The 13,214-nt window shown below is 34.0% G+C and overlaps 1 protein-coding gene across 1 annotated transcript in view; it reads left to right on the top strand.

Annotated features, from left to right (window-relative positions):
- CFTR (CF transmembrane conductance regulator) overlaps window positions 1–12,354 on the top strand; it is a 191,478-nt gene extending 179,124 nt beyond the window's left edge. The window contains exons 24-27 of the mRNA XM_074268208.1: window positions 1,959–2,048; window positions 6,495–6,667; window positions 7,429–7,534; window positions 10,653–12,354. Coding sequence (XP_074124309.1) covers window positions 1,959–2,048; window positions 6,495–6,667; window positions 7,429–7,534; window positions 10,653–10,853 — 570 coding nt within the window. The 3' untranslated portion in view covers window positions 10,854–12,354. The remainder of the gene's footprint in view (window positions 1–1,958; window positions 2,049–6,494; window positions 6,668–7,428; window positions 7,535–10,652) is intronic.
- Window positions 12,355–13,214: the final 860 nt, after the last annotated feature.

Raw genomic sequence — 13,214 nt, 5'->3', positions numbered from 1 at the left:
AGAGGATAATTCATTCTGATTCATAGATGCTGATAAAAAAATTGTTTAGTTTGGTCTGAAAACTAAAATCATTTTGAAAGAATTACCAATCAAGTAGTACTAAATAATATTTGTAAGAGAAAACTAAATGTTTAGTTAATGATATAAAACTTTTAGTAATGGGAGAGCTAGTTTGTTCAGTTAACTTTTCTTTACCTGGAAAGGGAACATGCTATTATTTTAATGTTAGTCAAATGAACTAAAAACAAAAATTATAGAACTATTTCCTTAATGATATCAAGTTCATCCTACTTCAAACTTCCTCTCTTCCCTTTGCCCAATCTTTATTCATCTAAAGATTTAATAGCTATGCAGGCTTCTAGAGACTGCGTTGTTTTACATATGATTAATTCTCTCTGAATCAATTCTTATGATAGGGAAAGATAATGACAATGAATATTGGAGGGGATGTGGGAAAACTGGGATACTGATACATTGCCAGTGGAACTGTGAAAGAATCCAACCATTCTGGAGAGCAATTTGGAACTATGCTCAAAAAGTTATCAAACTGCGTAATGTTTTACCCAGCAGTGTTACTACTGGACTTATATCTCAAGAGATCTTAAAGGAGGGAAAGGGAGCCATGTGTGCAAAAATGTTTGTGTCAGCCCTTTTCATAATGGCTAGAAACTGGAAACTAAATGGATGCCCATCAACTGGAGAGTGGCTGAATAAATTATGGCATATAAATGTTATGAATATTATTGTTCTCTAAGAAATGACCAACAGGATGATTTCAGGGAGGCCTGGAGAGACTTACATGAACTGATACTAAGTGAAATGAGTAGAAACCGATCATTGTACACAGCAACAACAAAACTATACGATGATCAGTTCTGATGGATGGGGCTCTCTTCAACAATGAGGTGATTCAGACAAGTTCCAATTATCCAGAAATGAAGAGAGCCATATATAACATGAGAGAGGATTATGGGAACTGAGTGTGGACCTCAACATAGCATTTTCGCTCTTTCTATTATTGTTTGCTTGCATTTTTTGTTTTCCTTCCCAGATTTTTTTTCTTTCTAAATCTGATTTTTCTTGTGCAATAAGATAATTGTATAGCTATGTATACATATATTGGATTTAACACATAATTTAACATATTTAACATGTATTGGACTACCTGCCATGTAGGGGAGGGGATGGGGGGAAGAAGGGGAAAATTTGAAACAGAAGGTTTTGCAAAAGCCAATGTTAAAAAAAAAATGTTGAAAAAAAAGCCCATCCATATGTTTTATAAATAAAAAGATATAATAACAAAAATGAAAAAAAAAAGAATACTTTTATTAAGTGAATAGTCATTGGCCATTTTACACATTTACAATGTTTTTGAGTGGGAACAAGTTATGTTGGATAGAAAGCTATTCTTGGAACTAGGAAGTCCTACATTTAAGCACCACTTCTGAAATAGTTGATATGTGACCTTTGAATACTCTAGACAAATCTCTGAGATTATAACTTGGAGACAAGGTGCTAACCTGTTCAAGGAAAATCTTATCTGGAAATTCATATACCAATGAAACCACAGCTCTGATCTCTATCCCTATAACGCTTTTATCCAGAATTTTCTAGTAATGATAAAATTGCAACCAAAATAAAGGATTCTATATAACTTTCAACTACGTGGCTCTTTTATAAATCTAAAGATATAAGAATAGCTCTATATTATTTTGAATATTTTAAAAGAATCCATAAAAGCAACTTTGTTTAGAGTCAAAATTCACTGTGTGAAACAAGAACTGCCATTGTTATGGATTGCCCATTCCAAGTCCGTGGGAATTGTATCAATGTGCATAGAATTTTTCTTAGATTTAAAATTAGATTTGCAACAAGAAATATTGCCTATTATTTTTGTTCTAAAACATATGGTCAAGCTTTTAACCATGTCCTTTTTTTTTTTTGTTCTACCCAAACAGAAAGTATTTATATTTTCTGGAACATTTAGGAAAAACCTGGATCCTTATGGGCAATGGAATGATCACGAATTATGGAAAGTTGCAGATGAGGTAAGAGTATCTACCAAAGATGTGTACACTGCAAGTGAAGCAGTTGTTCTCTATGATGAAAGAGATAGTCCAGCCAAACTCATAAAAAATATTATCATTATTAATATTGGAAGTGCTCTGCCTGTTGTTTCATTCATGAACATACTTATGATATGTTCATGACAAGGCCTCATACATAACTGGTATTTAATAAATATTTTTGAGATGAATTGAATTAACCACATATTTTATTTGCAAAATGCAAAAATTATTGTAGATTAATTTCCATTAAGTGAATATATAATACAGGGGGGGAATATAGAATTTGTTGTCAAGAAGACCTGGGTTCTAATACTGAATCTGCCATTAGCTATGTGATTTTACCTAAATCATCTAACGTACCTGGCCTTAGTTTTCTCATTTCTCTAATGAAGGGATTGAACTACAGAGTCCTTACTCCAAAAAAAAAAAAAATTGCTGTTTTTGAATTCACCCTGACTAAAGGTACTTAAGTAGATGTTCTAGACAAATACTAATATCAAGTTAGTGTAAGTTATCCTATATCATACCTAGGTAGACTTAGCCAGATTCAGATATTCATTCTGATCCATTGGGACAATTTTATCTTTTCTACCTGAGACTATGTCAGTTCTGAAGGTGCCCTGAAAAAGGCAAGGGGATTCAATTTGGCAAGAGTTGATTGGCTCCAAAGTGACAGATATGACCCAGGATAAAACTGGCATCTCATGTGGGAACGACTTCTGTGCAAGTCATTAGGAAAAGAATTGTGGTTTAGTGGAAAGATTGCTGAATTTTGAGTAAATTTCAAGGTCTCTTCCAACACCAAAAATTTGATCCTGTAATTTTATGACCTTCAAATGCCAGTTCTGTCACTATTACTTATGTAACTTTAGGAAAGTTAGCTTTTAGAAGCCTTAACTGCCTCATTTATAAAATTATGTGACCCAATGAGTGTTTAAATTTCACCTCTTAATACTTACAAATTGTATTACCCATAGCAAGTCATTTGCTCTCTATTTGCATCAATTTCCTCATTTGTAAAGTGGGGATAATAATAGCACCTATCTCCTAGTATTGTTGTGAGGATCAGATAATAATTGTAAAGTGCTTAGCATATATAGTGCCTGTCACATAGCAGATACTATATAAAATTTAGCTAATATTGTGTTATATGATATCTAAGATATCTTCCTTCTCAAAAAATAAGATACTACGATTTCTAAAGGAAATAAAACATGGAAAAGAAATTTTTTTTACCAGAATTCTTTACTAGAAAGTTTCACTAGAATTTCAAAGAAATTGATTGCAACCTCCAAAGTGCCATACACTTACAAATCTTTTTAATCATAGAGATTGTGGTCCATTGATGGAGAAATTCCAATGATCATTTAGTTACTTGAAGAGGGACCCTTTCTTGTGGGAGGGGGATATTGGGATGGAGGATGTTTCAGCCTTAAAATGTCACCACATAGGTTACTTACTTGGCCTATGCATAGTACTGAACTTGTGCTGTTGCTTCAGGCATAATACCAGAAAAAGATAATGAAATTCATTGTAATTCACCAAACATTCAGAATAAATGTGAGATTCATTGTAATACTTTGCTGGCATTATAACTCCAAAGTCATGAGATTTCAAAATGTTTATTAAATTTAATTGCCTTCTTTAAAAAAATCAAACTTTTTTGTCCTTTTTTGAGGGGGACATATGCTAATTCTTCTCCAAATACTGTTATAACTCAAATCATTTTTTTAACCTCTCTTATTCACATTAGACTCTATTAGAAGCTTTGTACTGTTAGTGAGTGTTAAACACTTGTTTGTTGAGTGCCCAACCTTAACGTGGACCATAAAATTCTACTCAGATTATCCATTTTCATTACTCAAGTTTCCTTATTACCCAAGAAAAATTCTTTTCATGGAAATTGTAGAGAAAACATTAACTAAATTTGCAAATAATACACTTAGAGATCTCACATCTTCAGTTTAGAGGAAGTTAGGTTTAAGAATGCAATTTTGAGATTTTCTGAGAAATACAGTGTTGGGGAGGGGTGAAATTAGAATAGAAAAAATCTCTGGGCCTCACAGCAATTTCATACCTTGTCAGTTCACACAGGAAAGGATGGAACCAGAATCATAAGAATATTTCAAGGTAAACTAAAAGAAATGCTAGTGAGTCTCCCACATACTTTTAAAATGCCAAAAGGCTTAGAAAAATTCTACCCCACCCTCACCCCATATTTTAATTTACACCACTACTTTCAATTATAATAGAAATAAAATTGTTGAAGATAGATATGATATAGTATACTATGTATGAAGCTCATGATTGTTTTTGTTGGCATATAGGTTCCTGAACTTGGAGTCAGTGGTTCAAGTCCATCTATGATTCTAATTAGTTATATGACTCATAGTAAATAACTTCTTCATTTATGAAGTGGGATTAATAATAGTAACTAATATACAATAGAGTTGTAAGAATCAAATAAAACAATGCATAGTAAAAGCCTTAAAGTGCTCTATAAATATCAGTTATTATTACTTTTCCTATATCAGTAATATGCTATTCTTCATATATCAGATGATGCTCCTGACTTAATGATGTCTTAGGACAATGAGTTTGTATCAGATCATCAACATATGTTCTCCTGGTTCCTGAGACCATATGTGTCAAGTGACTCACTAATTAGGCTGCCCTTGATATTCAAGATTCCAATGTCCTTTCCAGTTTTAGGACCTGTTACCTTATAAGTATAATGAACACTTGTAAAGGATGCTATGTATGTAAGTTTTCTTTTAGGTATGGTTGGGTTCATTAACTAGGCAACTCCATGGCACAGTGGATAGACTGCTGGGCTTAGAGTCAGGAAGACCCAAGTTCCATTGCAGCTTCAGATACTTACTATGTGGCAAGTCAACTTAATCTCTATTTGGCTCCATTTCCTCATCTATAAAAAGAAAAGGCCATTGGAATCATGAATATCAATTTAAAATTTACCTGGAGAGTCTTTTATTATCTTTGTGATTTATTTCCACTGGGGGTCTGTTAATTCAGTTACTAAAGGTGGTCTGAAACTCACTTATCATCTCTCTACTTATATTTCCAAAAAATGTTTTTACTTAATTTTATTCACTCTGAAGATTATTCTAGTTGGTAGAGAATACAGAAGCAAAATAGGAAAAAGATTAGCTTTTCTCAGTCATCCACTAAATTTCCCCCAAATTAAAAAAAAATTAATTTAAAGTTTTGAGCACCAAATTCCCCTTTTTTCCTTTCCCTTCTCCTGAATAGGTAAGCAATCAAATATAGGTTATACATTGCAATTATACAAAACACTTCCATATTAAGTCATTTTTTACAAGGAGGCACAAATGCAAGAGAAAAAAATCAAAGTGAAAAATAGCCTGCTTCTGCCTGTATTCAGTCACTAACAGTTCCCTCTCTAGAGACAGATAGTATGCTTCATTATTAATCTGTTGGGATTGTCTTGGATCATTGTATTGCTGAAGATTGCTGTCATTCACAATTCATCAGTGTTGTTACTATGTACAACATTTTCCTGGTTCTGTTCACTTCACTATGTGTCAATTCATGTTAAGTCTTTCCAGGTTTTTCTGAAATCATCCTGCTTGTCATTTCTTATAGAAATTCCAATAAATTATATAACACAACGTGTTTAGGTATTCCCTAATCAGTGGGCACCCCTTTGATTTTCAAATCTTAGCCACCACAAAAAGAGCTGCTATAAATATTTTTGTGCAAATATGGCTTTCCCTCTCTGCTTTTTTTTTTATATCTTTGTGATATAGACCCAACAAGTATACTGCTGAATCAAAGGATGTGCACAGTTTTATACTTCCTTGGGCATAGTTCTAAATCACTCTCCAAAATGATTGGATTAGTTTACAATCCTACCAATAGTACACTAATTCAGTTTTCCCATATCCTCTCCAAAATCCAACATTTTCCTCTTTTTCATATCAACCATTCTGATAGGTATGAGGGATGTTTTAATTTGCATTTCTTTGATCAACAGGGATTTAGAACATTTTTTTCATACGCCAGCCATAATTATTAATGTCCCATTACCCCAAACAATAGCCTCATGCCTTTCTTTATTTCTCAACAGACCTTAAACAGATAAGCATCCATTGTCACATGATTCATATTGTTTGGATCTTAGTGTTCCTAATACTATTCTTATAGGACTCTATCACTCTTCTGTATATAAGATATTCTCTTACTTCAAAGTATGAAATTTAAATTCTTAGCCAATTCAGGCTGAGATTTTGTAAATTGTAGTTAAACTGGACACTTCTTAGAACTTCACATTCTCCATTTTATTTGTTAAAATCCATGCATGTAAAGTTTACTCGTATCACATTTTGACGACATATGTGAGTGGTCTTCAAGCGAAATGTTTTTCCTCTATTCCTTTTTCTGTAGGTGGGATTGAAGTCTGTAATTGAGCAGTTTCCTGGCAAGTTGGATTTTGTCCTTGTTGATGCTGGTTGTGTTCTAAGCCATGGCCACAAACAGTTGATATGTTTGGCTCGGTCTGTTCTCAGTAAGGCAAAAATCTTGCTGTTGGATGAACCAAGTGCTCATTTGGATCCTATGTAAGTTGTAGTGTTTCTATTTTTTGACAGAACAGAGAACTGAATGTGTCTTTTTAAATTTATTTATAGCATTCAATTTTTAAAATTTTAAACATTTTAAGGTATCAAAACAAACAAAATATCCTATATAAAAATTCCTAACCATTCCATCCCATGGGTATATGAACATTTGTATTCTTATTGCACACTACTGATATCACCTCTAAATTTGTGTTTGAAATGAAAAATAGGAAATTAGGCAGCTAGGTTTGCTTATATAAGTAGATAGCTCCAATCTCTGTTACACTACAAGTTTATATAGTATTTTGTAGCCATCTCCAAGAGCAAAGAGTATAACTCACATTCAGATAAATAAACATACACCACTGGACACTTAGTATCATGGCCTTTCCACTATCAAATCTTAATATATCTATGTAAGAGATGATAGGTTACAAATGAGATGGACACATAAAACTGATTAAAAACTATTTGTGGTTACATAAGAATGAAATAAAAAATGTTTTGAATACCATGCTAACTTCATGAGTTTTCCATGTGCTAGGAATCTGATCTCTTGAAAAAAAAAACTGATTATAACTAATTCTGTATCCAAAATTTTATCTTTTTAAAATATTTTTGATAAAGTATAGTAAATCATCTAAGAGTCTTAAAAGGCATGGGTCTGTATTAATTTAGTAAAATTCTTCTTGGAGCTAGATGATTAAAGTTCTATGATTACATGGACTTGTTTTTCTTTCTTTTTTTTTTTTTCTTAAAAGAACATATCAAGTCATTCGAAGAGTGCTAAAGAATGCATTTGCCAACTGCACTGTAATCCTCTCTGAACACAGGATAGAGGCAATGATGGAGTGTCAGCGATTTTTGGTAAGTATTTTGTCATTTGCTTATAATCTGATTTCCTTATTTAAGGTTTGATTGAAGAATTTTAAGTTAAGGTTCTCAGGTGTTTCAAGGAGGCTATATTTAGAAAGTCTTTGCAAATATTCCTAGTGTAGAAGTTTTTGCCTTACAATTATGTCATGTGAGGCCATTCACTATATTACTCAATGTAGCTGCCCAACTTTCTGGGTTTGATCCAAGCTGTGAGGTCATATTGGAATTAAGTGAATCTGAAATGAGAGCAGATTGCTTATTAATGTAGAAGTATTTATGAGACTCTGCTTGAGGTCCCTGGTGTTGGACTATGTTTCAGGTGAAACTATTCTATAAAGAGGTCCTTCTGGTATTTATTCTAATTAAATCCTCTTGGATGACATCCAAAGCAGAATTATGTTGGTTTAAATTCTGTATTGTATTTGATCATATTTTAGTCAGCCTCTAGTTTTGTTGTTTACACACCTGAATATAGAACACCCATTAGTATCAGGTAGTCTCTTTTCACATCTGATTCATTTCATTATTGTCATTGATCCTGTTGAAAAATTCAACAGCCTCTATTCCTTTTGGAAAGCTCCATTTGGTGCTCCCCACCTCTCTTTTAGTGATAAAGTCTACAACGATTTTTAAAAAATGATGATTGGATGCTCCCCTAGACTTAATCACAGGGAAATTCCAAGGATGCATCACATTATTTCTGTCAAGCCTTTGAACATCCATGAGCAAGGATAAACATTTCCCTATTTAAGGAGCTTCTCCTTCTTTTTAAAAATTATTCAATAAGTGATGAATCTGGAGATGGGCTTCTGGTCTTGCTGCTGGCTTAAGTGTATGAATGGTGTTGGACCCTAATTCACCATTGGTATATATAGGGTATTCAAGGAAGTCAAACAGTTCCAGTATGAGGGCTTGCTGAGCCCTTTTTAGTGTTGCTTTCCACCTTTGATGTCTACCTGTAGCTCCAAGGAGCTATGGCATCCATAGTGACCAACTATGGCATTTGTAGTGTTTTGATAGACAGGCTAAACCAAATTGAGGGAAACCAATGGGTCTCAAACTCATCAGTGAAGTAGGAGGGTGTCTACCTCCTGCATGTGAAAAGGTAGAGAAGAACAATTTGTTCCAATGACCTTGAGAATGGCTGAAGACTTTTTTTTTTTGGTCTTGCCACTGAACCTTGATGACTCTGGGAGAAAGAGTGATGCTGATAACTTATGCAACTTTGACTCACTTAAATCCAATTTATGCATGAATCAAAACATCACTCTGTGATGCCACTGGTCCTCTTTGAAAATGAAAAAGAAACAACAACAGTTTTTCCATGTGCAATATGCCATTCTTGGGAGAGAGAGAGACTGAGGAAGGGATAGAATTTGGAACTCAAAATTTTAAAAAGTGAATGCTATAAATAAATATTAAAAATGTTTAAAAGGAAATTGCATGATGCCCAACAGACACATAAAACTGATTAATAGTTATTTGTGGTTATTTAATAATGAAATAAATTTTTTCTTTAAAATATGTAAGTATGTCATGTCAGTTTCATATACAGTACTGAATAGGCTAATGATTTTGCCATATACTAAACGCACACTGAATTCTAAGGTGCCAGATTCTGAGACTATTGATTTAAAACTGGAAGGAATCTTGGAATTCACTTTACCTAATCTGTTCAAAAAGATTAAATGTGGAAATTGAGACCCAATTACATTAAATAACTTGCCCAAAGTCACAAAGGCCAAACACAGAATTTGAATCCAATTTCTTTGATTTCAAATCCAGCAATCTTTCTAGGGAAATATGAAATGAATTCAAATTTTTGATCTTATATTTTATTTTATTTTTAATAATAATAATATCTTTTATTTTTCAAAATACATGTGAAGATAGTTCTCAACAGTCGTGCTTGCAAAACCTTGTGTTCCATATTTTTCTCCCTCCCCTTTTCCTGTCCCCCAATCAGCAAGTAATACAATATAGGTTAAACATGTGCAATTCTTCCAAATATATGTCCACTTTTATCATGCTATACAGGTCAGGAGATGGCACAGTGGATAGAACACTGGCTCTGAAAACAGGAGGACCTGAGTTCAAATTTGGCCTCAGACACTTAATACCCTAGGCAAGTCACTTAATCCCAATTGTTTCAGAAAAAAAAAAGAAAGAAAAGAAAAATCAGATCAAAAGCGAACAATTGAGAAAAAAAAAAAAACAAACAATAATGAAAGAGTGAAAATATTATGCTGTGATCCACATTCAATCCCTATAGTCCTCTCTCTCAATGCAGATGGCTCTCTCCATTATTGTAATTCCCTTGAATCACCTCATTGTTCAAAAGAACCACATCCATCAGAATTGATCATTACATAATTTTGTTGATGTATACAATGTTCTACTCAGCATCAGTTCATGCAAGTCTCTCCAGACCTTTCTGAAATCATCCTGCTGATCATTTCTTTTAGAACAATTTATTCCATTACATTCATGTATTAGTTCATGTTAAGTCTCTTCAGGCCTTTCTGAAATCATCCTACTTATACAAACATTTTTGCACATGTGGGACTTTTTCCTTTTTTATGATCTCTTTGGGATATAGACCCAGGAATGATATTGCTGGCTCAAAGAGTATGCACAATTTGGTAGCCCTTTGGACATAGATGAACTTAATTTCTCTCATGGAAGCTGGTAAAGGATTTTGGCATTCTTTTTTAGAAGAGGTTAGAAGAAGAGTGTTAGTGAGTCAGTATTTTACCTGTTATGGTTAACATTTGCTTCTTATTGATGTATATATCATGTTAGGGCTAATTGTTTGTTTAATTTAGTTGTGGTAATCCTCTGCTGGGCTGATATTGAAAAATGGTCAGGCTGATATCTAAGGACTATGGTATGCCGCAAGCTACTTCAGGATTTCCTCCAAGGTTAAGCATTTTGACTGAGTAAATGAGCTAACAGTAATGATGACCTCCTCTTGGAATGGAGCTTTGGGAGCTTTATCTCCTCCTTGGAACTCATGGGAAGTCCTCCCTCTATCTGCCACTTTGTCTGCTTGTAGGGTCCCTTAACATATATTTCTCTGTGAGGAGCTAACAGTTCCATGTCTCACTAGGTCATTGAAGAGAACAAAGTACGACAATATGAATCCATCCAGAAGCTGTTAACTGAGAAGAGTCTCTACAGGCAAGCCATCAGTCATTCAGACAGGATGAAGCTCTTCCCGCACAGGAACTCAAGTAGGCACAAGTCCCGAGCCCAAATTACTGCCCTGAAGGAAGAAACAGAAGAAGAAGTGCAGGAAACCAGGCTTTAGATATTCATGGCTGCAAATTCTTGCCAAGCTCATTTGAATTTTGTGAGGAAAAAGAGCCTTTTTCCTTCTGCTTGGGAAAACTGACATGAATAATGTTCTAAATTGAGAAAGATGGAAGAATGCTCTTCATGAAACACTGTGTGTGTGTGTGTGTGTGTGTGTGTGTGTGTGTGTGTGTGTGTGAGCATGGGTATGAACCCTCCTGGGGATGTGCCTTCTTGGCAAAGTGAAGCAATGTAAAAGGCCTGAAGATTCTTGAAAAGTTACCATTTTGTTTTTTAGCAATCCAAATTGCCCTGATTTCCTGACCTTGAGCTGGAGTTTTCCAAGAGCAGTTTACTTGCCTTTTAAAATTTGGTATGAAGAATGAAAGCTATTAAGTCTCACTGTAGGGATAAACAAGATGCTTATAGGTTGGTGAACCTCCATTTCCTCTTCTCCTCTAGCATTACAAGAAACAGAGTGCTCACTTATCATTCTGACTTTTCAAGAATTCACTATGATAGAGTTGCCCAAAGATGGCCCCTCACCATAGTGCATAAGTCATAGCACTTAAGAATTGCTAAAGGAAGTGAGATCTGGTTGTTCAGATGTCATGCTCAAGAATCTTTCAAATATAGGAAAATCCATGTCCACTAATTTATATAGTCTGGACTCTTTCTATGGAGATAAGGGGTGGAGAAGTCCTGTGTGTTGGAGAAATATAACTATGTAAACATATACATCAAGACTTCTTCAATGTGCTGGTATTGTCAAGGTGCTAAGCTCTCCACTCAGTTGGAAGGTGTGGAGAACTGCCCTTGTTTAAGCTTGCCTGGTACTGCAATATAGACAAACCAATGATCTAAATGGAGGCCTGATGAATGGAAGAGGAGATTCTGTAAGAAAACATGAAATCTGGAGGCATTATGTGGCAATGTCTATCACTTCACACCATATACATAAAGTGAGAGATAGGACAGAAGACACATAGAGGTAGAGTTATTAATGAATCAGTTTTTATATTTTTCTGCTTGTAATTTTAGGATGTATATGAATTTTTCTCTAGAAAATATTATTTATTTTACTACTATGTCAACTTCATATAAAGAAAATTATGTATTTTGAGAATGATTATTCTGCACAAATAGAAATATATTTGTATAAAAAATTTTATATCAGAAATACATACTTTTTGACACTGGTTATTTTTATTCTACACTTTATTAAAACTGGAAAAATTTTGCCAGACCATAGGGGAGGTATAACAAAGGGGCATTAACTACCTTTTTTAGATGTATAAAAAAGCATCATTACTATGTAGATGTTGCACATTTCTGTTTTATTTGAAAGGGTCACCTCAACCAACTACCTTTCATATAGTCCCATAGAAGACTATTAAAAAGTGAATACTTCTACACTACTTTCTGAAATTCAAGTAGGCCTTGAAGATTGCATTTTATTTATTGTCAAGAAAGAATATATCATGTGTGTCAATAAAATTCATATATTTGTGTACAAATCAACTGCCTTTCAGATGTATTTGTTTATTTTTCACTGCTCTTGAGTGCTAGGTTCTTACAGATGAATGAGTCCTCAGCCCTGAGAAGGAATCACTAATTAAATCCTCTTTGAGATTTTATATGCCTCAGATCCCTTCCTTATCTAGCACATTTGTGAGGATGAAGAATGAATTGAATCCTCCTATGTGGACCCTCCTATGTGGACCATGGTTACTTTACATGATCACAAGCTATTTCTGTTTTGTCAATATTTGTGAAACTTAACTTTAAAAATCCTTTCAAATTATATTAGTCCTCTTGAAAGCAGCTATATTAAACCCAAATTAGAATCCTTCATATCCCAGGCACATTTCTACTTCCTGGTTTCCCTGCTCTCTTTCAAGTCCAACTAAAATCCCACCTTATACAGGAAGCCTTTCCTAACCCCTCTTACTTCTGATGCTTTTCTTCTGTTAATTATTCCCTATTTATTCTGTGTACAGCTTATTTGCACATAATTGTTTGCATATTATCCCCTCCATTTGATTGTAAGCTCCTAGAGAAAAAAGATTTTCTTGTACCTTTTCTTGTTTCCCCAGTACTTACAAAGAGCATGGCACATAGTAGCTATTTAGCAGATATTTCTTGACTGACTGACAAGTAGATAATATCCAGCAATATATGTCTTTGTTGATTTTATGGAGTTTCAGTCACAATTTCTGACAGAAAAAGCAGTTTCTCCTTTAGAATAAATGCATAGTTCTTTCAAGGACTAACTCCATGTAAATATATAACAACTGATTAGTCTACAGTCCTTCTGTCCTTGCCATAACTTCATGGGAAGTAAATGGTTTTGTTGACTATTTTATATATAAGTAGC

Source organism: Sminthopsis crassicaudata, chromosome 5, assembly GCF_048593235.1.
Source record: "Sminthopsis crassicaudata isolate SCR6 chromosome 5, ASM4859323v1, whole genome shotgun sequence".
In the NCBI taxonomy this organism is placed as follows: domain Eukaryota; kingdom Metazoa; phylum Chordata; class Mammalia; order Dasyuromorphia; family Dasyuridae; genus Sminthopsis; species Sminthopsis crassicaudata.
This window is presented reverse-complemented; position numbering and strand designations above follow the sequence as displayed.